Raw genomic sequence first — 27,285 nt, 5'->3', positions numbered from 1 at the left:
GTGGAGCCATGAGCAGTGCTGTGTTGCTGACTCACCTTCCAGACCCCAGCAGCAGCTTCAGGGAAGACGCCCCCCGCCCCCCTGTGCCAGGAGAGGAAGGAGAGACACCATGCCAACAGCCTGCAAGCTCGTTTGTCATGAAAAACCAAAGCTTCAAGGCCATGTCAATTTCTTCCAACCCAAGGAGGAATGAGGATGGTCTTGGAGAGCCGGAAGGCAGTGCATCTCCAGACTCCCCTCTGGCAAGATGGACCAAATCCCTGCATTCCTTGTTGGGGGATCAAGATGGTGCCTATCTTTTTCGGACCTTCCTGGAAAGAGAGAAATGTGTGGATACCTTAGACTTCTGGTTTGCCTGCAATGGCTTCAGGCAGATGGACCTTAAGGATACCAAAACTTTAAGAGTAGCCAAAGCTATATACAAAAGGTACATTGAGAACAACAGCATTGTCTCCAAGCAGCTCAAGCCTGCCACTAAGACCTATATAAGAGATAGTATCAAGAAGCAGCAGATAGATTCTATAATGTTTGATCAGGCACAGACTGAAATTCAGAGTGTGATGGAGGAAAATGCTTACCAGATGTTTTTAACTTCTGATATATACCTCGAATATGTAAGGAGTGGGGGAGAGAATCCTGCTTATATTAACAGCAATGGACTGGGGAGCTTAAAAGTTGTCTGTGGCTATCTCCCAACCTTGAATGAAGAAGAAGAATGGAGTTGTGTGGACTTTAAAAACAAAATCTTGCCTTCTGTAGTTGGGCTATCCAGCAAGACTTTGAGGGTTACAGCAAGTGTCAGAGCTACAGAAACGGCTGAGAATGGATACAGGTAAGAAAACGCTATGTCAGAAATCTCCTTTTGTTTTGATTTTAATTACTTTGAGACTATTATTCTTTAAAAGGTTTGAGAAGTGGGTGTTCAGTCTTAGATGGTTTTAAAACAGAAAGCTAGCAACATAAGCAAAAAAAAAAGGTTTAAAAATGGTCCAGAAATCCTATTAGTTAAGCATGCCATTGGTAGATTCAACATAGATGCTTATCTCAACCTTAAATATTCAGGTATTTATTTTGGTTTTTTGTTGCTCTTCTGAACAGAAGAAACACTGTATTGTGCTGTTAAAGCTTATTGGCTCTTTCAGTTCTTATACACCAAAAACTTCATAGCAACTAGATGCATTAATTATTGCAGCAACTATCAAACATATGATGTGTAACGGTAAAGAGCATCTGTATAGGCATATGAAAAATGAAACCTTAGTTCACCAACTTCACCACTAACCGGTGCTTAAGTTGATTGGTTACATGGAATGCAATTGTGTAGGAATGGAGCAGGAAATGTATGCACTTACTACCTAGTAAAATACATGTAAAGTTTGTATATGTAATATAAAATCTCTCTCTCATCACATTCATTATTGGTATCATGTCAAAGCCATTCCAGATGGCTTTGAGTCAGTTGTATACAAGAGCATAAGATCTTAGCATCATGTAGCCATTCCAGGAATAGGGTTATAGTAGGTCTGGTATTCTCTTATTGGCAGTGTGCTTGAAGTTAAATTTATTAAAAGCTGGATCTATGTCTTAATGCCAAGTTCAGAGTGTGTAGTGTCTGTTATGCGATACCAGAGGCAAAGTCTTCATTATGCACTTAGGCAAAGAGATTTCTGTGATACGGAGCCCTTCGTTTTGCTGTATGCTTTGTTGAAAAGGTGGAGTGAGGGGCAAGTAGCCCCTTACAAAATGACCATGATCATATTCCAAATGACTAAAATTGTCTTCTGAAAACTTATTTTCCCTCCCCCCACCCTTTCCATTAATGTGAATTGTTGAATAAAGATCTGGGGCAAAGTGATCTGTTTTCAGTTGTATGCTCTGTCTGCTAGCACAGATGCAAGGAGTTTGTTTTTCAGTGTGGTAAGTGTTTGACATCTGGTTTACAGGAATGTTGAGAGCAGTTTCTGTGATTCATGGACATCAAAGGGCTTCAGGCTTCTATTTCAGTTGTACTCTGAGGGTGGTTGTAGGGCATCTCTCTGTTCCTTTCCTGCCCTTCAGAGAGGCTGCAGCAGCCTGGCTGTGGTGATCAAAGTGGATCCAGGGACTGGGGGGTTAATTCTTCTCTTACACCTGTGTAAATTTGGAGCGACTCCTCTGTGATCTATGGAGTTACTCTCCATCTTACATTAGTTTGACTGAGAGCAGTATTTGGCCCCTTGTCTCTTCTTGAGACCAGCTTTTTGAGGGGAAAAAGAAAAGGAGGACTTGTGGCACCTTAGAGACTAGTCTCTAAGGTGCCACAAGTCCTCCTGTTCTTTTTGCGAATACAGACTAACACGGCTGCTACTCTGAAACTTGTCATTTTTGAGGGAAGGGGCTGTAGTGCTCTTCCATTTGAGGGAGTTTGCTGCTCTGAGAGCCTAACTGGCAGCGTATTTGTGGGGACATAAAAGTGCTGAGAGCCTCATCCTCTTGCACAAGTGTCATAGCTCAACATCTGCTGTTCTCCAGTACTAAACTGTGCTGAGTTGTGATGTTCTGTTATCTTTTGGTCTTCACTGGAATTCAGTGCCTGGTTGGGAATGGATTTAACGTTCTACGAGTTGCTTTTGGCTCAAGAACTTTTTCATAACGATGACTAGTGTTGCCTTCCTGGCCAGGAGTACTGATGGCCATCATGCCTTGAGATTGCAGCTCTTTCAAGTGAAGCATATTTTTTGCTACTTAGATGTCAAATCTGCCCCCGGAGGTGAGGTGGTGCTATCTGCTTTGATCACCTTCTCTTGCATTTTCAATAGCTTTTGAATCAAGATCTCTTGACTACATGGAGAATGCAGAGGGGGAGGTCAAGCTGAGATTCTTCCCAGTCCAAAGGCCAGGAAACCTGTTTCCCTCCCCTTCTCCAAGTTATCCTTGTTCAAAGGTGTGGGTGTGTGTGCGCGCTTGCCAGCTGGTAGCTATGGGGTGCATGGATGAGTTGTGTATCACTATTCACTGCATTTAGGATTGGAACTTGAGCTTGGTAAAGAAGAGTCTTCACTGAGTGGTGGCCAAACCACACCTCCATCCTGGAGCGTGACACACAGGATTCAAAGCACTACCCAGACTAACTGCCTACATCTGCCACTATCTCCTAATAAATTTCAATTTAAGTAGAAATAATAAGACAAAATATAGGATTAGAGTCTGGAAAAAAAAGGGAATTTGGTGTGTATTAAGTATTGGTTATGTATGTGGGCTCCTGATGTATAATAAATACTTTGAGCTTGTTTCAAATTTCCCCCTCCCCTGAAGCACTACTTTGTAAAAGTATTAGATGTGTGTCTAATAGTTTTTGTGAGACTGCAACCCTCAAACCATTGAGTTTGTGTTGGACCCAGGAATGTAAGATGGAATCTGACCATTATTTATATTTGGTTCTGAATTTATCATGCATATGTTTTATGTACATGGAACTTTAGAGTGCTGCCTTTATAATGTATTTTTATTCAATCCAAGGTGGACTCATCTGCCTCCCATTAAGTTCTCTGTTCTAACATCAGTGAGACTGGCCTTGCTTTAAATAAGTTTGGGCTCGCAGATGGCCCTCTGCTGGCTCAAAGTGCTTCCTGTCCTTTGAAAGAACTCGCTGATGGAGCTCATTTTGTGTGAAGTTATTGGAACCAAGTTTGGCTTCAATTATCAAAGTAAATGATGCCATTGTAAAGCTATGCTTGAAGCAGTGTTCCACAGTTAGAGCATGGAAGCTGTGATTAACATCGTTTTGCTAATATGTATATTTTAAGGGGTTTTGTACCCCTGTTGTGCTGTGATGCTTGTGTCTCAGTAAAATATTTAGTAAGATTCAGTCTTGCCTTGAAAAAACACTGCTTGAGTATTTTTCTCAGTGTGTAAGTCTTTGGTTTAAACTGCCAGACCGCTTTTTATTTCTGAGAGCCATAGGTTGACTGTGTGTGTGCTCACCAAAAATCAGGGGTGCTGGAACAATGTGTATAGTGGGGGTGCTGAGCACCATTAAACCAAACTGTAAACCCTGCATATGATGGAAACCACTGCAATCCAGGATGTGCTGCAGTACCCCTAGTTCCAGCACCTAAGCCAAAAGTGCTCCTAAATTGCATTGTTCTAATAGGGGATCCAAAAAAGAGCCCCATAAATTCTAGTCGCATTGTAATCCCTCTGTGATTTTCACCCATTGCCTAACATAATGTATAGAGAGCTACATGCTGTGTGTCATCTCATCAAGATAAGAGATAAGAATAGACTGAGAAACATCAGTCGTTCCCCTTGATGCTCCAGAGCAACTGCTACCTGACAGCTGAAAACACTTTGCATATTGAGTTTGAAGATTTTTGTGTATGTGCAGAATCTGCATCAGAGAACTCCACTTTCCAGAGGAATTTAAAATCCTTGAAGGCAACTTGATGCATATGGGTGCAATTACTGTAGTGTGGTCAAGTTTTTAAAAAGTTAATCGTAAAAAAAACAGCCCTAATCAGTTTTCTTAAAGTATATGGGAATTTCTATATGGAGCTATTCTGAATCTTTTTCTACCTTTTTTTAATAAGATGATTAAAGACAAAGTAAAAGTATATGTGTGTGTTTAAGTTAACGAAGTTCTGAAAGGTGACATTCTTAATTATACTTGCATAGTGGTTCAGTATGTCTGTGGGGGGAGGAGGGGTTGGTTTTGGAGTACTCATCAATGAGTTAAACTTTATTCACATAGGGTAGATTAAAAGCTGAATTTAGAGAGATGAAGAAGGGCTTTTACACACACACACTGAACCATCTTTCTATTAAGTGATTAGATAGCACTACTGATTTTTAATAGGGTTGCAGCATAATGATTAATTGCTTCTGTATTAGCATGATTAAATAGTGACACTGAACATGAAATAAAAGGACGGTACTTAAGACTCACTTAAAAGCAGGATTGCTTCAGTACATATGGTGAGCATCTTGAAACCGAATACTTTACAATAATAAGCCTAATGGGTCTGGGTTTTGTAGAAACAAGACATTAAACAGTTTCCAGTAGAGTGATAAAAAGTAGAGGCTTCAGCCTTTCTGTGAGCTACCAAAAACTAGCAGTGGCCTAAAGAACGTCATTGGAACCTTACATGCTGACTTGTATTAGCAAGAGGGTTGTATTATTTTAAAAGGACACTTTTTTTCTTTGTCTTTTTTTTTTTTTTTTTTTGTGGTGGTGGTGGTGGTAGGATAACTTGGCTTTCACAGCATGTGGAATTAATTTATCTTTAAGACTTGACTTCTTTCCTGTGGCATTCCTTACTATCTTCTATTTTTTTTTTTTTTTTCACTTAAAAAAAAAGTGTCTTGATCTTCCCATTGAAATGACTTAGCATGCTTTGGAAAAGAATGTAATCCCAGCTGTGCTTAAATACCTGACTCTTTGCAACAAGGCCTCCTGCAAAGCTCAAGCCTGAAACTGGGGCCTAGAACTTCAGTCATGCTGTTTGCAGTAGGGCTCTCATACCAAAGAGGCCCATCTTCTCCCCCCACCCCACCCCCTTTGCTTAAGCCTTTGCAAAGGCTCATGTTTTCCCCTTGCTAGTGAAACAGAGGAATGCAACACAGCAGGGGAGTAGGGAAAACTTGTTGTTTGTGAGAGAACTGAGTTAAGACCACTGAAGAGGTCGAAAGTGTGTAACTGGGGCAAGTGAAACAAAGGGACTAGAGATACTAGCAGGAGGGGAAGTGCTGCTTTCCATTAAGGCAGCTGGGCTGCTCACTTAAATCAAGCTGGCCTCATCCAATCCCAGAAGCGTTGGGGTGGGGGTGGGGAGTTTGAAAGACCATTTAAAAACCTGCAGAGCATGCTATCCTGTTCCTGAGGCCCCCAAGTGCTGTGTAAGTGACCCTAATTATTAAAATCAGTAGACCTTATCAGATAATGAGGTTCTGCTTTGATACACAAACTCAAAAGCTTAACAGCCAAGACCTGCATTTATATATAAACAAATATACCTCTGAAAACCCCTTGGCACAGACCACTTACCACAGATTGAAAAGTTTGTAACTGAATTTAAACTCTTAAAACGTGGAATCGTTTTGACCTAAACATTGTCCAGTGATTAGGTGATCAGGGCACCTGGGTTCTCCACCTAGCTTTGCAATACTGTGACCTCAGACGTGTTAGGTCAGACTTTACAGAACTGTCTGCTAATTCTTGATTTCTCCATTCTTGGATACCCAACTTGAGATACCCAAGGCTATTTGTTTGTTTTTTATCCCTCCCCAATGGTGCACTGAGCACTCAGAACTCCTAGGCACCTCGAGGTGTCACCAAAAGTTAGAGTACTCCTTGAAAACTGGCTTTGTAGTTTCCCTCTTTGTAAAGGGGGCACCAGGCCACTCACCTTTTGTAAAAGCAGTTTGAGATCATATTGTTAAGATGGCTTGTATAAGTGCTTATTATTTATGAGTAATTCTAAAGCTGGTCTGATGTCAATGGTTCCAGTCAGTTATCTACGGTGCCTGAAAGGAGAGGTGGTAACATTTTCAAAAGCACCTAAATCCTATTTTTGGAAGAGTCTTGGGTATTTAGTGGTTCAAGTCCTAATGACTTTCTGTGCTCTAAGGGCCAGATTTTTAAGGGTATTTAGGTGCTTCTGAAAATCACTCTTTTGAAAACCCCAGTAGGTGCTTAACTATATCTTTTGGCACCAAATACCTTTAAAAATCAGGCCTTAAATCACTTCTGAAAATGGGATGTTGTATATGTCTACACAGCAAAAAAAGACCTGCAGCATGGCCGAGGCTGGCCTGTGTCAGCTGATTTGGGCTTGTGGGACTTCGGAGCTAAAAATTGCAGTGTAGACGGGTGGCATGGTGCCCAGGCTCTGAAACGCTACAAAGGGGATGGAGTCTCGGAGCTCGGGCTACAGCGCAAGCCTGAATGTCTACTCTGCTATTTTTATCCGTGCAGCCAAAGCCCCTGAGACTCAGTGCTGGGGCTTTTTACTACAGTGTAGACGTACCCTTAGAGTCCCAAATCCCTTAGGTGCGTTTGAAAATCTTGTCCAGAGTGCTCAGCCACCTGCTTGATGTTAGTGTTTTATGCAGAGAATGGTTGGTGACTGTGTAGTTCTGGGTCAGTCTTAACTCTGTGTTAGCTGTCAAGATAAACTTCTTGTGGACTGTGAGAACACAAGCATTCTGAGTGTCTACTGGACGTAAAACAGCAGATGGATAGTTTTTAAAGACATTCATTGTGTCTTACATGCACACTAACCATGAGTATGATGCTAACCTGTACTTTTTTCAGATGTAAAAATAACGCGACCCCTATTTTGCTTGTCCCTAGGTCATTCAAGAGGAACGATCCTATTAACCCATACCATGTGAATTCTGGCTATGTTTTTGCCCCAGCAACTAGCGCAAATGATAGCGAAATATCTAGTGATGCCCTGACTGATGATTCCATGTCAATGACGGACAGTAGCGTGTAAGTATTCCACTTTAGCAAAGTCCTTTGGAATTTACCTCTCGAAAACTTAACTGTGCTGATGTGCCACAATGACTTGCCAGCATGACGGTTCTATCATTTTAATACTGCTTCCACTTTTTCCATTGGATGAAATCACTGGAAGGCATCTTAAGTCATCCAGAAGTATTGCTGATCGCTCTATTTACTCGGTTGTCCCAAATATTGGCTGCAGTAACAGTGGTGGGTAGTTCTTCCCTTTTTATTTGTTGCCACTTTGCAACAATTCTCATTTTAATCCTCAACTGAGCAAATGTGTGTTCTCCCCTATGATGAAAGAATAGAATAGAAATACTGCTACTAACACATGGAATGTATTTATATTTCATCACACCTTTTATTTGAAGGCCAAACCATTGTCATTTAAAAAAAAAAAAACCAAAACCACAAAACTTTCTACAGGAATTGCTTTCTGTAATTAGGGTTCACCAGTAATGTCAGAATCAACACTAACAGGGTTACTGACCTCTAGGGACAATAGCTGCACATTACGATCTTTCAGAGAATTGTTTGAATGGAGCTTTATGGATTAAAATGTCAAGAGTTTTAAGAGCCTGTGGAGGAGAGGAAGGATGGTCCTGTGGCTAAAAACCAAGCTTGAGAATCATGAGATCTGGGCTCTGCCACAACTTGCTGTATAACCTTGGACAAGTTGCTTAACTTCTAAAATGGGGATAATGATACTTTTCCTTCCTCATGGGGGTGTACTGAGACTTAATTCATTAATATCTGTAAAGCACTTTGAGATCCTTTGATGAAAGGCAGTATAATGAAGTGCAGGTCACGCCACCGAAATGAACCAAGTCCTCTGGAAAAGGTGTTTTAAATAAAATAGTGTGTTCAAGGCCTTAATCTCATAAATGCAACTCCTTCAATGTCTCTGTTGGATGTGTAGAGTGTATATCCCCCTCCCCCCCCCCCCCCCCCCCCCCCCCCGACCTGCTTGCTGGCTTTTTAAAGTCACCAATCTGCTGCCTGATGATGTACACACGCTTTAATGGAAAACAGAGCAGATTTTTTTACAAAACATCCTAGATGCACAAACAAATGTGGGGTTTTTTTAAACGCACATGTGTGTTTTGAACTGATATTATGGAAGAAATAGCTTGTTGTCCCACCGGATTCTCTTATTGAACAATATTGGCATTAAATAAAAGAGCTGAATCATAGGGTGACTTCTTTATTTCATCTTACTGGCTCTAGTTGTATGTGATCATGTGTCAACAGAGCATTCATTGGGTTAGTCATTTCTGGACCAATGTAGGGTCACTTGGGATTCACAGGGCTAGGATTATACCCTCTCTTCACAGCAATGCCAATTGTAGGCCTTATACAGATGAGAGCACTGAGTGAGAAATAAAGTGCATGGTGGATGAAAGGCTTAACTGAATCGCTTTCAGCCTATTGTTAGTCTAGGGGAGCTTAGAGGGGATAAGAGGGTAGCAGGCCGCTTTGAAATTTACTTGAACAAGTGAATAGGAGCTCCCCATAAAGCAGTGCATGAAAGGAGCCTGGCTGTTTTTTCCTGCCATAACAATAGCCAGTGCAGACTGTGAGGAGCTTGGGGAAGCTTGGCTGATTAAACTGCTGGGAGCTTCAAGGGGTTTTTTTGGGGGCGGGGGGGAGAATGAGAGTAGAGGGGGCATGTGTGGATTTCAATAGAATGCAGGTTTACATGGTGTTACGAGACAAACCTAGAAAAGTAATAGTTCCTGCTACAAACTGAGCCAGTCCCTGAACCTTTGAAAGTGCAAGACTTCCTCTAGCCATACTTACTCTGTGGGGGTGGGAATGGCCCGACTACTGGAAGTGGTGGTGTGTGTGGGGTGTTTAATTTTTCTCTCAAGTGTGTGTGTGCGTGCAGGGAGGTAGAATAGCTAACCTTACAAAATTACCATAGCTAAGGCCTGATGTAAGTAAAGCTGCCTCTACAGAAACTTCAGCAACTATTGCCAATATTGTAATGTAACATGCATAAAATGTCTGGGATTAGTTCTCTTCTCTGCCGTGGATTATGTAGAAAACAGACTTTGCTAGAGATTCTGAAGTCTTCTAAAAAGTTCTGCTGGGTGAATTACCATCATTGTCACAAGCTGTGACTTGGTGGTTTTTTCTTGCTGCAAGTGTGTAGCTCTCCCTCTTTAGCACAAGGCTCACTTTTACTATTAAACCAGTGAAAATGTAAATTAGCTCCTAGTTGAGTTACTCCCTGTTTATACTGATAAGAGCAGAATTTGTCCCATAAAGCCTATGTCAGTCATTCCAGTAAAGTGAGGTATTAATTTTATAAACAAATCTTCTACTGAATTGCAACTAGAGGTAAAATTGCCAAACAATACACACCCTGTGTGTTTTAGTTTTGTTTTTTAAATGTCAAGTATAAATCTAATTTTGTAATAGCCACAAAGCATCATGCAAATTTCCCTTTCTTGATTGGGGGAGGGGAAGAGGAAAGGGATTTTTTTTTTTTATTTGCTTATATCTTATTTATGGATTTACTTTGGACACAGGGGAATGCTGCTGAGCGAACTTCAAATATTACCTTATCTTACAAACCAGGCTTTTGATGTTGGCAAGATCAGAGGCTTGTTTCAGAGCCGTTGCCAAATGAAGATGGGAGTGAATGCATATGCGCATGAGTCTGAGATTTCAAAGCAGCGGTAAAACTGCATTCAGGTTAGGCCGGGCACATCTGAGTCAAAAGGCTAAGATAATTGGCTCAGTTTAAATGGCAGCTGACTGGAAAGAAGATTTCAAACTAGTGTTTCCCCCAGAAAGAGATCAGCTCAGCACCAGGCTGGGTAGCTGAAATGTTTATAATTAAACTATACTATTTAGTGCCTAAACTCTGTAGCGCCTCAGCCCGCAGCTTTTAGTAGCCAAGAAATGTGAGTGCAAATGTTTACTGCTGGAGGAAGAGAAGGTTATATTGAAATGACCTATCAGAGGAACTCTGTTTTTAAAAACAAAACAAAACACCCCCTCCTCGCTCCAAATAGTAACCCTGTGCTATGCACTATAATATCTGGCAAAGCCTAACCCTTTAAAATAAAAGGCACTTTCTAGTTGTCACTGTGGTCTATACACATTTCAGCTTCAGATTTTTCTGTAATATCTTTTTCTGATTGCACCCAAGCTGGCTGTAAACTCCCAACTCCAGCTGCATGTCTTGCCTGTAATAAGCGATTGCCCATTCTTGTTTCCCCCTTAAACCTGGCATCATCCCCTGTTCCCCATTGTATGTGGAAGGCCTACATTTTAAAAGTAGACATCAAACCGACTACAAAATTGTCTCCCTTCCTTCTTTAGAAGGCCTGATTTTCCCAAGGCTGCTAAGAAACCTTACCATCTCAGTAAAATGTTTTTCCTTTTTTAAAAACTGTATCTTGCACCTTGTTACAAGCTGTAAAATTCTCCTGATGAGTCGTGTTTACAGAAGTGAGCAAGGAGCTGATCCTGACTCGTGCAACTGCATTGAAGAGAGAATCAGGCCCCCTTCTCCCTAGTCCATGTTGGTGTCCTCTTTTCCGTACCTTTTCTGGAGTTACCCATGCCGTATATACCCCACCCTCCACCCCTCTGTTGCCTTCCACCTGCAGCTATCTCATTGCGGCTCTGAATGAGCCTGACCGTGGCTAGACAGGTGTTTGTATGCTCATTTCCAAGCCAGTGTTGTCCGTTGTCTGACAGCTGCCTGGGCTGCTCTTAAAGAACAAATGTACCATGCTCGGAAAGTCCTGGCTGCTTATTGACTGAAAATGGTGCTGGCTCAAAATTCTTCCATGACACGACTCGAAAGTGGTTAACTTTAAACCAACTCAAACCAGGCACGTCTAAATATAGATGGAAATTCTGCTCTACCGTCCCCTTTTGTGGCTGATAAGTGAGAGATGCCTGTTTACTATGAGGCAAATCATCCCACTTTGGTAGGAGCTACGTCCCCAAGGGAAGCACTGCAACTCTGTAAATTCCAACTGGCTTTCCATCACATCCTGCCATTACTGCCCCCAGGGCTGGAGCTGGAGGTCTGGCCTTTAAAGGCTGTAGTCCCCAAACCGGAGCACTGAGCGTTTGGAGGGATCGGTCAGACATGGCAGTGGAGCTGTCCTTCTAGCCCTTGCCACAGAGTGCCGTGGCCAAGTTAAGCAGGACTGGGGTGAGCAGTTCTGGTTGCATGTTTCTGCTGATTTTGGAGGGGAACAATACTATAGACAGTGGGTCCGTTCCCTTCCTTGGCTATCTCCTCTGTCATTGGAGCCCTGAACTCGTGGACTTCAGGTAGGGATGATGCAGGGCAGGCTTATCTTCTACCCTACCCTACCCTACCCCACCGCACCTCGCCTCCATCCATTTTGTTGCATTTGGGTTAGTGTTTGTGGAGGCTTCCGTGTGTGTGTTATGTACAGTACTAGCCCAGGCAGGTGGATACCTGACATGCTGCTTAATAATACGAAGGCAGACGGTTTTACCCTGATGGAAAAGATGCAGGGGTCTTTAATTCCTCTGTATGGAAAGTCTCATTTAAAACACCCTCACCTTGGTAACCCTCAAAAAACAAAATCCCTCTCATCCAGTCCACGTGACGAGCATTGACCTGGGTTTTTATTTTCTCCCGTCCTTCCCCATCTGCCCCCATAACTGCTGCTCAACCTGGCTACAACCCAACCCGTACTCATGTGTTGTTGCGAGGGGGAGGGCCTCCAAGCCAAGTTCAATAGATATTTTCATAGTTTTATTGCCCCTTCTTTAATCATGAGCATAAACGTTTACTGCTTGCGATAATGACTGATAACCCTGGTCGTGGTACGGAACCGTGCAGACAGATGCTATGCGTGATTCTCCAGAGTGTGTTCCCAAATGGGCTGTGCGCCTGAGCTACTGCTCTTCTTCAGAGACCTACCTGAGGCAGAATTGAGGGCAGATTTTCATTAGGAACTGAACGGAGCACTCTAAACTCACTTTGCTTGTGACATAACCGTCTCCAGTGATGATTGTCCACCCTGTTAAATCATTGCCCCAAACGTCTCTTCCCTTGACCAATGCTCTGTTCTGTCTGGATTTTCCAAAGTTTCAAATAATAAACTGGTTTGACCTTTTTCTTCAGTCTTTGCTACTCCATATCGCTTGTGAATTAGTCGCTTTGTAATGGAAACTTTAGAAAGCACTAGGCCAAGACTTTCACAGATGACATGGGGTTGTGCACCTCAACATTTGGGTACTCAACTAAAGAAACTGTAATGGGGCCTGATTTCCACCATGTCGTGTCCCCACCTCCCCCCCATCCCCTTGTGGGTAGATGCTTGGCACTTTCTGAAAATTTGTCCCCTTCAAATTGTCTCAGGCTGGGCACGTGAACATTGAAGCATGCACCTGCACACGAAAAGAATCACTGGTCACTTTTTGGAAAAATCTTGGCCTTAGTCCTTTCACTGTTGTGAGAGTGGGAAGTGCCATGCTACCATAATGGTGGTAGATCTTAAAATGGGGTGTGTGTGTGTGTGTGAGAGAGAGATATGAGGGTTTGGGGTTTTTTGGGGGGGGGAGGAAAAGAGGGGTTGTGTGGGAGGGGAGATGGTACAGAACGGGAGAAGTGCATAATAGCACTCTGGAGTGTAGTCCTCTCACTGGTTGTGAGTGGAGCTTATAGTCTTTAAGGCCTTACATCCAAGGACTTCAGAGCACTCTACAAATATTAATACTTAAGTGTTACAGTACCGTGTTGGATAGGGAGGTGTTATCTCTTATGGATTTGAGGGGGTGGAGAGACTGGAGCACAAAAACTATGGTTGCTCCTCAAATTTGTGGGAAATCTGAGACTAGAAACTCATGATTAGCAGCCATGCTTTTCAGCCATTGGACTATCGCGGCTCAAAGTTCATTAATTCATGGAGAACAGGTCCATCAATGGCTATTAGCCAGGATGGGCAGGGATGCAAAACCATGCTCTGAAGTGTCCCTAAACACCCCTTCCCAAAAGCTGGGAATGGGTGGCAGGGGATGGATCACTTGGTGATTACCTGTTCTGTTCATTCCCTCAGAAGCACCCGGCATTGGCCACTGTCGGAAGACAGGATACTGGGCTAGATGGACCGTTGGTCTGACCCAGTACGGCTATTTTTATACTCTTAATACTAATGTGGGTAAACCTTTGCATGGCTGGATGACAGCATACTTCATTGCTAGAGGAAAAATTATTTCTGTTGTCTTGATGGCAATTTTCATAGCTCTTCTCACTTGGTCTGGTATTTTTTTTTGTTTTGGGGTTTTTTTTATTGCTTTATCCCAATGGGCTGACATAGCCAAGAAGAAGAATGATGTCCCATAGCTTTAGGGGCCTGTGTTCTGTTGTTGCACCTTGTAATGACTTTACTGGGTTGTGCATGACACCCCGAAGTTAGAAGAGGCATCTTGGGTCCCACCTGCGGCGGGGGGGGAGCCCTTTGTGACCAATAATTTTTTATCTGCAGAATGCTGGCAATCTATGAAGTGCTTTAGACCTAAGAAGCTCCCCCAAAACTGCCTACAGTCTATGGTGACATACAGAACAAGTGTAATGAGTGTGTGAAACCTATTACTGTAAGGCCCCAGTCCGGTACAGTCTGTGTACAGGCAGAGCTCTGTTGAAGTCAATGGGACTGCAGGGATCTGTCCACATTCAGCTGCCTACATGACTGGGGCCGTAGCTTGCTCTGCAACACTTGCCCAGCTACTGAACATCCAGGCCGAGTGACTTAGGCTTGATTTCTTTTTTCAGAGGCATTAAACATCCATAGACTTATTGACTTCAGTTGGCATCCTCAGTGCTCAGGACTTCTGAAAATCAGGCCCCTCAGTCTGTTTAGACTATTTCAAAGAACATGGAGGGGGCTTGCTGGGAACAGTAAAATGATCAGATAATTTTGCATTCTGTCTTCTGTTTTGGAAAGTACTTGCAATGGTCCATTGACTTACAGAATAATAAGTTGAAATAAATAAGCCTAGGATATCCTGGTTGACTGTGACTTGTCTTTCCATTTGCAGAGATGGAATCCCTCCTTATAGACTTGGGAGCAAGAAGCAGCTCCAGAGGGAAATGCATCGTAGCGTTAAGGCCAATGGTCAAGTTTCTCTACCTCATTTTCCGGTAAGTTTGATGCAGAGTCCTCTGAGAAATGGCTGGAGAGAAGGCCCTCTAATAATTCTAGACATTGCAACACCTGGAAGAGTCTGGGAGAAATCATTGCGGGTTTACAGGGAAGACCGGAAAATGACTTCCTTCTCATCAGCTTGTTGCATCCTTTTGTCTCTGAATACAAAGATTGACAGCCTCAAGAAGAGAAGCTAATAGATGGGTCAGCTCTTCAGCTGGAGTCAACAGAGCTACAGAAATGGAGAGGGACCTGGTTTATTATTCTTACTGCCATTGGCTTGAGGTCTTTGGGCTTATTCTGTAAACATATAAACCCAAACATCAGCTTAAAACACTCCTGAAAAGTTTGCTTGCATAGGTCACTGGGTGGGTTGTGTGTAAGGTTTTTTGCCTTTCTCTGGATTATTGAGTAGAGCTCACTTTCTAGGTTCAAGCTGGGAACGTCCCATCTGGTTGATTGTACAGACATGGCTGCTTGGGTACTCTCCCTCCCCCCCCCCCACCCCCCAACACACACACACACACACCACTTTCACACCTTCTGTGCTCTGATGAGGGTTGTGCTTTGCTTTTTCTGTACTGCCCCAAGACTTCAAAAACAGAGTTGGCAGTTAATAGGATTTACTGGTTTCCCAAAAGAGAAACATTGGTAGCCAGTATGTGCCTTCTAATAATAATAAAACAACTTTGTGCCTTGGTTTTGAGGAAATCCAGTTCTTTTAGTTGTGTTGCTCCTGAAAACTAACTCATTGACTTGTTAATTCAGTGCAGACTTCAGGAAGGTGCTGCTGGTTCTTGCAGTGAATAAACTGTTTACACAGACAAGTAGAAACATATCTTGTCTTGAGATTAATATTCCAAAATTCTTCTTTCTTAAGCAGCAAGACATTTTAGATAATGTTTCTGGTGTGTGGGGGGGGGTATGTTGGATTGAATGGGGATTTTATTTTTTGGGGGGGAGGGTATTCTTCACCCCCTTCTATAAAGGAAGTTCTGTAGCCTGAGCTTGTAAATTAGATTATTTTGTCCCAGGGCGTGCAAATCGACTTTCTCTGTAAGGCAGTGCTTTGATCAGGGACTGAATAGAGCCTGCTTGTGTAAGAGTGACAATTTCCAGCAGAGTGGCCTTTTTCTACCCCACATCATTTCTGGAGCTAAGTGGTTGTCGGAGAGAGGCCCTGCCTCATCTGGTGGGTAGTATGTGAAAGAGTTGCAGTTCAGCTTTCTGCTCTTCTTCCCTCCTCCCCCCCCCCCCCCAAAAAAAAAAAAAAAAAGGGCAGAGGGAAACTAGGGGTGAGGGCGAAGAGTGGGGTGTGTTTTGGGGGAGAAGATGACAGGAAGGAGGAGGAAGAACTCTGGTGGGTGGTTTCTCTCTCTCTCTCTCTTTTCTCCCATGTTTGCTTCTTTTGGCAGAAATTCTCATTTGCCTTTTTGTATTCTGCACTTGATTTGGAGATGTTCCCTTTTTCCCTTGATAGAGCTGCTTGAGGCAGCCAAGCTCAGCAGTGTACCACTACTAGCCTGCAGCAGCTTTCTTCATTTTCTGTACAAAGAGATTGGGGGGGATGGGGGGTGGGAAGGGAGATCTAGGACACTGTTGAGACAACACTACCTCAAAGGTGCCCAGTGTGTAGCCAGGAAATAAATTACCAGCACTTCTCTGATCTGCAACCGTTTGACTTTTTTTCTCCCTTTTTCTCCCCCATCTTATTTTTTTTTAATTTCCAACTCCTTTCTGTTTATACTCACTTTATTCCTTCAGTTAAAGGCTCTCCCTCCCACCTCAGAGGGTTTTTTTTTTTATTTGATGTTTGACAACAGTCTTTGAAGATTTTCTACTTCAGAGTAGCTACTGATGGGCTGGTTGTACTACAGAGAGAACAAGCGGGGTTCCTCGGAGTGCGACCAACTGCTCCTGCCGAAGGCGAACGCTAGTGGGAAGGATGTCACTCCATGAGGCCACAGCACTAGCTCATAAAAATCCAGAGCAGGCTATGCCTACTTGCGCTAGTCTCTTCATTCAAACATGGAGACACAACAAGCATAGCGGGGCCAGAAATGCTGCTCCAGCTAAGCTTCTGCAGCTTGCACTGCCTGCTAAACATGGCTTATCCCTTTTGTCCCCGCTCTGTGTAGAGAACCCACCGTCTTCCTAAGGAAATGACCCCTGTGGAACCAGCTACCTTTGCTGCTGAACTGATATCCCGATTGGAAAAGCTGAAGCAAGAGCAAGAAATGATGGATAGTCTGGAGGAGAGGCTACAGCAAATCAAAGAGGTAGGAGGATTAACCCCTCTGGCACCTGTGTGGTGCTTGTAGCTTGCTGATCCGACATCTTTCTTGGGGTTGGGAGGGAGTGGCATAGCCTGCCTGCACTTAGTGTAAGGGAAAACCGCTTTCCTTTGTAAGCTGTATGTTGCATGCTTTAATGGTCTGTCCTTAGTACCTGTGTGTCTACTGTCCAGCAGCAATGCAAGCTCTGCTTTCCCTGCTAGCCTAGTGGGAAGAGCCCCCGCTCCAGGGCAGCTGGCACCCTGTGCTTTTTATTTATTTCTTACTAATGTTGCACCTTCAAGGAAGAAGAGAAGGAGGGATCAGAGCTACCTGCCAACACACAGACCAATCGGGAGGCAGCAGCCACTCCGCATCAGCAGCACCCACTCACTCTCCTGCCATCCGGCAGCTATGAGGAGGACCCGCAGGCGATCCTGGATGACCATCTGTCACGAGTGCTGAAGACTCCCGGCTGCCAGTCACCCGGCATGGGACGACACAGCCCCCGCTCCCACTCCCCGGAACGCCTCCCAGGGGGCAAGCCACAGCCAAGCGCGGCCTCGCCAGCTGCCTGCACCCTCATCAGTAAAGGATTTATCACCAAGCAGACCACCAAGCACGTCCACCACCACTACATCCACCACCACACCATCCCCAAGACTAAAGAGCAGATAGAAGCCGAGGCAGCACAGCGGGTCCAGTGCTTCTGTCCTGGGGGCAGCGACTACAACTGCCATTCAAAATGCAAGAGCCACTCAAAAGGGACAGAGCTTCCGCTGGAGCAGTTTGGGTAAGTTACAGGAGTTTCTCCATAGGAGCTACTTGTCCTTTTAAAATTTATTTCTCAGTAAGAGGGAGGTGGGATTGATGCAGAAAACCATGTGGAATTAGCCCCTTAAAAACAGGGCCATTGGGAAGTGTGGTCATGACACGAGTGCAGGATATTAACGATGCCTGCTGGGGGCGGGGAATCCTGTCCCTGGTGTCTCATCCTTAGCAGAACCGGCACACTGATGAAGAGGAATGGCAAAGTAATGGATGGCGTCGCCCTGCCGGCCGGGGAAGCAGGGCTATCCGTAATGCCCGGGCTCCAGCTACCTGGGGGCGAGGCGGATCGGTCACAGAACGTCTGGCAGTGGATGCTGGAGAGCGAGAGACAAAATAAGCACAAGCCTCATAGGTAAATATACAGCCGTCTACAGCAATATCGCTCCCGGTAAATATTTATATATTACATAGGCTGTCTATTTTTACAATCGCTAAAAACAAATGAGACTCTTTGCTCCTCCGGTTTAATATAAAAGCCATTCTGCAGAACCAGAAAAACCACAAAAATGTCATGTTTTTGGCAGTAAACCCTTTTCATGTTATGACAGACTTTGGGGAGGGAGTGAGCAGAATAGGAGCTGCTATTGAAGTCATATTTTCCAGCTTTTATAAGCCGGTTCCTTTCCTCTTCTCTTCTTTTTCCCCTACCCCACTCCGCCCCGCAGCACACAAAGCACAAAGAAGGCCTACAATTTGGAGTCCACCAAAGGGATCCCCAGTGAGCGCATGGCCCGCCACCACCTCTGGGGGAACAACAGTCACCCACGCGGGGCACAGCCTGCCCACCCGTTCGTCCAGGATCCCACCATGCCTCCGCTGACCCCGCCCAACACTCTCGCCCAGCTGGAGGAAGCCTGCCGCAGGCTAGCGGAAGTGTCCAAGCCTCAGAAACAAAGGTAACTTATAAAGGGGAATGGCAGGGGGGCGGGGGAGTGAAAGTGAGAAGTCTCCTGAACTTTTCCAGCCCTGAGTGCCTCATTTTATTGGTTCTCCCTGATAGGCAGACGCCCCCTGCTGGGAATGGGTGTGAATCGCCAATATGGCTTTCTTTAGGAATGGAATGGAGGAGGCTTCTTTCAGGCTGCTTGTTTCCTTCTTCCCTCAGGCTCCCCGCCATCTCCCAAGGGGCATTACTGGCTGGTAGGCACGTGAACGTAGCAAGCTAACAGTAGACATCCAGGTGGCTAGAAATTTTATGTGATGTGCATGTAGCCTTGCCTTCCAGTGTAGGAAGAGCTCCAGATTTGTAATGGGAAGGGAAGGCATTGCAACAAAACGTAACTAAGCCCCAAAAGTGACCTTTTTTTTTCCCCAGTCCTCAATAGTTTGAATTCCACGTTCTGCCTCTCACTATCACAATGGATATAATTTGTTGTCTAGAACTAACTCAGCTACATACCAAGTGTTGAATTAGGTTGTTTATCATGCATTTGGATATGGAAGGGTAAATTATTCCATAGCATTCTTAACTCTTCCTTTGATTGTGTTTTGATGCAAAGAGGAAACTTAATGCCCCAGAAGACTTCAATTAAGAAGATGTATTTTAACTTAATTTTTTTTTGTTTGTTTATCCCCCAACTTCAGATGTTCAACCTCAAATCAGCAGAGGGATCGAAACCACACATCTGCTGTTCAGGGGGGAAATGCCCCTTTTTGCAATGCAAGTCTAACTACAGAAGAGTACGTACATATATATACATTACATGTATTTCCATGGCCTTTAATTATACCTGCATTAAATGGATGGCACTTTGAAAATAGAAGACATCTTTAAATCTGAAGTTTAGTCTTTCAAACATACTTTTGTTCTCTCTTATAAAAAAAAAAAAAAAAAAAAAAAGATATTTTCAAATCTTGTTTCTGATTCTTTTTAACTTGCGTTCCTGTAAAGTGGACAAAGATTGGATTAGTCTAATTACAGGATGGTTCTTTTAACAAGAAATCTGCTACAGAGAGGTCTAAATAATTAAAGTTTTCTTTTTTACCCTCTTCATCTTAAGCAATGAGCAATGTTTGAAGTCCAGACTAAGCCACCTGACTAGAGTCTTTCATTTTTAATTGGTTGACCTTAAATCCACCAGCTGTCTTTGCTAGGAGCTTTTTTTCTGAAGCCACTCTACAAAGACTTAGAACAAATTAGGAGGACTACATTACTGTGGACTAACACTTTGTGACCTTTTGACATGCCAAGTATACATTGCCTCAGAAGTAGTTCTGGATTTAGCTCCTTGGCATTCACTGCACGGTTGCTATTTTGTTATGTAGTATTTTTTTATTATTTCTTAAGTGTTCCTCATTTCAAGTGACAAGGTCCACTTTATTTTTGCCTGGTTGTTCCCGGCTACAGTAATGCTACCTGTGCATTCAGGTCAAGTAATCTTAGTGCTTTGAGCAGTTTTTGAATGGCAGGCTTTGAAATTCCAACAACACCCATTAACGAGTGTATACCTGGAGCAAAACACTAAACTGTTGTTCTCTGCCATATAGTTTGCATGAATGAAAATGGTGCGAGTTGTCTTTGTGACCTTCAAAGACCAGACATGCAAATAGTTAATTTGGCTTAATGGAAATGTGTTTAGCATAATGGTTAGAGCCCTAAGCACTGGGGGTTACTGTTTGATCCTCATCAGACCATGTGATCGCTGCCCCTCATCCATAAAGCGGAAACAGTTCCCTATTGCACAGGTGTGTTCTGAGGCATATTTCATGAATATGCCTCAGCTGCTTAGAGATCCTCTTATTATTTGTATTAGCGTAGCGCCTAGAAGCGGACCGGGACCCTGTTGTGTTAAGTGCTATACAAACATGGCACATACGTTTGATTTCATTGCATTGGACTTTCAAATTGATCCCGCCATCAATCTGGTTGCCATTGTCTATAGTAGAAATATTGGACTGCAGTGATGTCTTTGTTTCCAAATGAGAAACATGCTTTGTTTTTTGTTGCAGTCACAAAGAGCCAAAGAAACTCCCAGTGGTTCACGCCTCCCAGTCCAGCGAGTTGGTTGTCACTTATTTTTTCTGTGGAGAAGAAATACCCTACAGGAGGATGTTAAAGGCCCAGAGCCTGACACTTGGGCACTTTAAAGAGCAGCTGAGCAAAAAGGGAAATTATAGGTAAGAATCTCGTGGTTTCTTTTGTCTGCTGAGACTATGAACCAAAATAACCAGCAAATATGTTTCTGTAAACCCGCCCACAAGGGAAAAGTTACAGCACCTTTTCCGGGAGGTTGGCTGCACTGGCTCACTGAACTCTCTTCTGTCCTTTTCCAACTCCCCCACCAAAGCCAGGGTGGCTTAAAGAGGCAGGCTTGGGTACTATGTTGCCTGAACTTGGCCTTGTCTCATGGATCAGTCAGCTTGGCTGATGTTCCCCCCGACGTTTGTCCCCCAAGAACTGCATAAGAGAACACTGATTGGTCATAGGCAGCTATTGCCTGCATGCTGATTCCCACAAAGAGGAAAGATGCTCTTGTGGTTAAGGGGCTGGACTGGGATTTTGAGAGATCTAGGTTCAGTTCCCTCTACCTCTGATTTCCTGCCGGACCTTGAGCTTAATCTCTCAGTGCCTCCATTCCCCACCTGTAAAATGGGGGTAATGGCACTTCTCGGCTTCACAGGGGCGTTAATATTTGTGAGATACTTGGCCTCCTTTGGCAGAGCATCCATATAAGTAAGGTAGATTCATTCTGGGGTTGGGGATGTGAGTTGCTTTCAGGAATTTTGTTTTCAACCTAGTTAACAACCTGCAGATGCTCTTGGCCTGTTTCTAAACTCCTTTCAGCTAGAAATACCAAGCCCTGGAGGATGAATTCCATTGAATGACACTTAAAAAAACCCTATCTTCCCGCTCCTCCTTATAGCCATCCATATGGATATAAGGAATTCTAATGGTCTAAGATTGTGTCTGGTATCTGCAGCTTAGAAGCCGGTTTCCCGTTTGCTGCCTTCTTGTAACGTTCATTCCAATTGCAGTGGCTTTGTCCTCAGTTATTTTTACTGTACTAGCCAAATGGATCTGATCAGCAATGAACTGACCATGTCCTGTCGGTCAACGAGACTCTTTCATCTGTACAAAGGAAACAGCCAGGTTTAAGTATTTTTAAATTTTGTTTTCAATTCGGTACTCCTCCAAGGTGCCAGAGGGCGCCCTCTGGAGACAGAAGTCACAGAAATGTCAAAATACAACAACTTTCCCCAGGTGGCCTCACCAGTGAATCTTCAACCTGGTGGCTTTCTGTTTTATGTGGATGCTTGTCCAGTGGTGCTGGGGTTTTGAGACACCCATATTCCCCGTCCCTCCCAACTGCCATCAGATGGCAACAGCTTGTAATTGCTACCAACTGGATGTGAACTGGCAACCAAGCAGTGCAAAGGATGTCTCTCCTATTACCCCCGTTCTCTCAAGAGCCATTTAGTGCCTCCAGAACATCTCATTCGGTTTCCTATGAAATTCTTTCTTGTGATGCTAGGGTGCTTGAATATGATATTAAAACTTCTGTGGCCTTAAAGCCCCTGCAGGTGCAATTATTTGTGCCTTGTCAGACTGTAATTACTTTAGAAAATGTTTTTAAGTGACTGACAAGGATGAAACAATGTTTTGCTTAGATCTCTCCCCTTTACACCTGGGTAAAGACAATACAGAAATTTATAAAAGGAACTTGGGTAGGTGCCCAGTATTTTATCTTGCACAGACACAAGGTGAAACTAATTACACAAATGTGTGTACCTCCAGGGAATCATTTTGATCTAAGCTTTGACTTTTGGCTGGACTTTGAGTGAAACTGCAGGTGACCTTCAGGGAAGAGGGCCGTACTACCCAGAGTAGTGTGTGTGTCTCTGTGCTGGGGAGTCAGTAACTAGACTGCTTTGGTCACATCTGGCATTGATTTCTTTTTAAGGCACACTTAATAAGCATGTCTTTGAAGCTTTTGCCTTTCATTTAATGCACAAAGACGTGCATAAATGGTCGACTCTCAAAATTCTTTATTGATTGAATCAGTTTGCAACATGGGTACCTAAGAGCTCTATTATTGCTCCCTTTTCAATGCCAAAGTCATGTGTCCGACTATGCAGCGGGATATTCACCCAGCACATTGTTTCAGTCTTTTTCTTAAAAATAAAAAATAAAATCAAATAAATTTAATACTGATGGCGTTAACAAAAAACAAACACACACGCAAACTGGGTGGTGTCGGGTAATCTCAACATGGCCACAGTTCAGAACAGCAACACCAGGCCTGCTTAATTCTATTGGTGCCAGATGTCAGGGGGAAAAAAGAAGCAAAGCTTGCCACATAAAACATGTTTGAATGGAAAGCCCATTTCTGTGAGCAAATAAGGGCAGAGCAACTTGTTTGAAGATGATGTGGGGGAGGATATTGCTTTGCTTCTCTCTCTTCCCCTTCTCTCTTTCTGTCTCTGAAATAAGGTTGTAATTATGTAAAAGGTCATAGCGTGTTTTCTTAAATAAAGATGCAGTGTTCAAAGAAAAAAAAATTAGTAAACACCAGCAGAGTTTGTTTGTGGAGGAAGTTATTGGGAAAGCAGGCTGCTCTCTGAAAGAGGGGAGGGGATGGGGAAAGCTGGGAGAAAGTCCTCAAAATTCATTCACAGTTTTTGCCTTTTGGTTTTGTTTTGGGCTTACTGGCTCATGGAATTACAGCCCTGACCTGCACCATTGAAGTCAGTGGGAGCTTTGCCATTGACTTTAGTGAGTGTAGGTTCAAGCTGTATATGAAGAACTTAAATAAGAACTATTTTCATGACCGAACCATTAAAAACACAATGCTGTACATCAGTCCAACTGGGAATGACTGAAAAGTAAATGTACCTTGACTAAATATAGCTGTTTCACTCACCCCTCTTCTCTCCCTACCTAATTAGCTCACCTTAAAAAATAAATTAAAAACGTATTGTTACTGGGTATTTAGTTTTTAAATATTATTTTTATAGCAAACTCATTATTCTAAAACTGCCCAATCCATGTTTTTAATAAAGTGAAAAATCCAAGTTCAAATTTTTGGGGGATCCTCCTATAAAAGTTTTATGACCTTTAACCCTTCAACACCTTGTTTGAAAAATTACAGAGCAGGGGATTTTTTTTTTTTTTAAATCTTATCTGAGGAGGATTTTCTTTTGCTGGTGATACACTCTCTTTAAAAAGCACTTTGTGATCTGGAGAGCAGGGCAGATCGGAGGAGGTGTGTGGTAGCAGACGGGCAGGCTCCTTAAATGCTAACCTTCTGAATGGAAGCCCTTCATTTGTGCATATGCAATTAAGCAGCCTTAGAAGGAAGAATGCTAGAAAAGGGATAAAAGGAACCTTTAATCAAGAAGCTGAACGGTCTAATTCGGGATAATAGAGGGGTCCTTACTGTTTGACACAAGAGGGGTGGGGGCGCTTTTTGTCTGGGTGAGCACTGGCTTCATGATCTAACGACCCAGAGCAAAAGAGAAGGAATGCAGGACACTTCTACTTGACCTTCCAGTGTCAAATATTGCAAGCTTGACCAAGATTGCTCTTTGCATGCGACCAGCACGAAGCATCAGAGAGCAAACACAGCCATATCTGTAACTTAAAAGTGGAAGCATGGTTTTAGTTTTGTTAAATGCAAGGTGCTCTGTTTCACAAACTGGACTAAGGGAGAAATGCCACATACATAGTCTTGTTTTGGAGAAAGCACGTTACAGACTTTGAGCTACCGTTTTTTTTGTGGGTTTTTTTCCCTAAAAAGCCTTTTTTAATAAAAGCTTCTCAGTGCCATACGGTGCTCCAGAATTTATGCATGAAAGAAAGGAGAACAAAAACTAGTTTTTTATTTTGTTAAGTAAGATGTTTGGCCAGAGATTGCTCTGCTTTTTATTTTCTCTTGTTAAAAATATCTGCTGCCAACACGTATAACTTGTTCAAGGCACTATCCCTGTGGTGCCCTATTTTATTAAGCAGTATACTCCATTCCTTTGCTCTTCTTCAGCGCTGCTTGGCTGGCTGCAGTTGCATCCATTCTAAATCGAATACTGGCAGATGCATGCAAACAGATCACTTGTGAGTTATGGAGGGTTTTAATGGTATTGGACCCGGTTTTCTTTGTCAGTTATCTTGTTACACTCATGTGAAAGGAGAATCGGACCCTTTGGAAATGTTTGCTGCTCTTATCTAAAAAGAATTGTAAAGTAACACTTCATTATTTAAACTGCTTCTCCCTCAGGTATTATTTCAAAAAAGCAAGCGACGAATTTGACTGTGGTGCAGTTTTTGAAGAAATTTGGGAAGACGACACAATTCTGCCCATGTATGAAGGAAGGATTCTTGGGAAAGTAGAGAGGATTGATTGATGGCAACTGTGTTTCCTTGACACAACTCTAAGCTAAAGATGTCTTTGGACACACAACAATAGCAGCAGCAACAACAACAAAAACTTTTGAAGGAAAGTTTTGAACCAATGAAGAAGAAAAAGTGAGGCCTATGAAGACTTTGCCAAATTAGCCTTAGAGGGGGGAAAAAAATGGCATTTATTATTCGTGAGTTGGGTACTGAGATGATTTTAAAAAAAACAAACCCTGAACTATTTATTAAAAACATGACCACTGTTGGCTATTGAAGATGCAGCCCACGTTTGAGAGACTTCCATACATAATATATGACTTCCTGGGGATCTGAAATCTATGGACTAAGAGAAACTGTGTATAGCTTACCTTACCAGTAATCCTTATTGATATTTATTGAACAGTCTGTTTTCCCTTAAGTCCAGTTTATGGATATGCTGCTTTAACAATGGTGAAAAGAGGGGATGTGGGGGGGAGAAGGGGAAAGTGTTGAAGGGGTTATTTTTTATGTCCCACTAGCTCCAACTTTGGAGTTCAGCTATAGGAGTGCATTAATAATATCTACCACTTTAAAGGGATTCGGGTGGGGGTGGGGGAATTATACTGTGCCCAATATTTCTCCAAGTGAAGATAAAATTCTTTTCTAAAGAAATAATTTTTAAAAAATTTGTCCTGCCATTCACTCATTTAGAGATTGGTCCATTTTAATCCAAGCTGCTCTAATTTGTAATAAAGGTCTTTAAGTGTTAAATATGTTAGATGCAATATAGTAACAGCGATTGGTTTCTGTCCCTGGGTGGTGAGGTTTTTTCTTTTTGTTACTCTCATTGTGTGGGACTCCATGTTATGTCCAGTGCCTATCTTTTGCAAGGCAGACTGTAGCAAATCCCAAACCTAGGAGGAAAGCTGTAAGAGAAGCCAGACAGTTTTCATTTACGTGTTAACACACCAAAAGGACACATTGCAAAAGCCAGGTTAAAACCCAGATGTGTATTCCACATAGCTAGCTATCTTTTTGTTTGTTGGTATTCTACTTCAATGATAGCATATCTTGCATTTAAACTACATTCATATATGACGGTGAATTTTCCGATGCGTTTTTTTCCGTCTTACCTAAATGACACCCTTTCAAGCCAATGGGAGTTGTGGGCTAAGCTCCTTGCAACACTTTGAAAAGCTTCCTCGTGTGTGAGTGGGTGTGCGCGCGTGAGTGGGTGTGTGTGTGTTGGGACAAAGCAACCCTTTTCCAAGAAAGACTTTGCATTTCTACATTTGGGTTTTGTGTTGATTAACTTAATCTGTGCATTCTGTTTGCCATTGCTATTTTGTATAATACGTCTGTATATATTGTAGAAAATGTATGGTGGAAAAAATAATAATACACTATCTCTAGTGTTTTAAAATTTATTCAGTACAGTACCTGTGCCTGCATGGTGTTACTTTGCCATGTGTTGCCCTATATTCAGGGTTCAAGCTTTCCCTTGTTTGTTTAAGGGGTTTATGTATAAATATATTTTATGCCTTTTATTACAAGTCCTGTACTCATGACTTTTGCGATGGCATTTTGTTCTACTTATACTGTAAATTATGCATTATAAAGAGTTTCATTTAAAGAAAATTACTTGGTACAATAATTATTGTAATTAAGAGATGTAGCCTTTATTAAAATTTTATATTTTTCAAATTAATATTGTCTGATTTGTAATGTCTTAGGTTTATGGTTTTGAATGATGGTAGCACCTCAAGGCCCTGCCTGAGCTCTGATCCCCATTGTATTTATGGGCTATCTCTGCCCTGGATAGCTGCAATCTAAATAGACAAGACAGACAAAGAGTCAGGGAGAGGAACTATTACTCTTATGAGAGATGCAGCAAGAGCTAAAGGCTAAAATTTTCACACACACAGTCCCATTTTCAAAAGTAACATGAGCACTTAGGAGTCTAAGGACATGTCTATTCGGGGAGGACACTCCAGAAAGTTAAGGCAAATCAACTAAAGGTGTGAAGTCAACCTGCATCAATCAAAGCCTATTAATCCCCTGTGTAGATGTCTCATTCAGGAGTAAAGTGGCCTTAGATTGCTGTAACTTAATCCTCCTCCAGGTAAATCTCATTGCCTAAATCCTACAGATTTTCACTCAGTGATTTAGGAGCCCAAGGGAGTTGCCCCATGTTCCCACAAGAAGCCTATGACAGCCAGGAACTGAATCCAGATT

At 42.8% G+C, this 27,285-nt stretch overlaps 1 protein-coding gene across 2 annotated transcripts; it reads left to right on the top strand.

The window, feature by feature from the left end:
• The first annotated feature begins 8 nt into the window (after positions 1–8).
• On the top strand, positions 9–26,758 carry AXIN2 (axin 2). 2 transcript variants are annotated; one of them, XM_027817454.3, is made up of 10 exons: positions 9–832; positions 7,331–7,471; positions 14,531–14,633; positions 16,776–16,916; positions 17,216–17,703; positions 17,914–18,093; positions 18,407–18,637; positions 19,326–19,421; positions 20,691–20,858; positions 24,953–26,758. In XM_027817454.3, the coding sequence occupies exons 1-10, from the start codon at positions 9–11 to the stop codon at positions 25,077–25,079; spliced, it is 2,499 nt and encodes an 832-aa protein (XP_027673255.2). In that variant the 3' UTR covers positions 25,080–26,758. The 2 variants fall into 2 exon arrangements, with proteins under 2 accessions (XP_027673255.2, XP_037770484.1); XM_037914556.2 differs by having other exon boundaries at positions 17,911–18,093.
• Positions 26,759–27,285: the final 527 nt, after the last annotated feature.

The sequence above is a fragment of the Chelonia mydas genome, chromosome 14, assembly GCF_015237465.2.
Source record: "Chelonia mydas isolate rCheMyd1 chromosome 14, rCheMyd1.pri.v2, whole genome shotgun sequence".
NCBI classification, from domain to species: Eukaryota; Metazoa; Chordata; order Testudines; family Cheloniidae; genus Chelonia; species Chelonia mydas.
The sequence above is the reverse complement of the archived record's forward strand: the minus strand, read 5'-3'. Positions and strand labels throughout refer to the sequence as shown.

Bases quoted from the DNA above. Each gene is read 5' to 3' on its own strand.
- AXIN2 (XM_037914556.2), top strand. From the start codon at position 9: ATGAGCAGTGCTGTGTTGCTGACTCACCTTCCAGACCCCAGCAGCAGC. The intron at 17,704-17,910 runs GTAAGTTACAGG...TCTCATCCTTAG, and splicing joins CTTCCGCTGGAGCAGTTTGG to CAGAACCGGCACACTGATGA. The intron at 20,859-24,952 runs GTAAGAATCTCG...CTTCTCCCTCAG, and splicing joins AGCAAAAAGGGAAATTATAG to GTATTATTTCAAAAAAGCAA.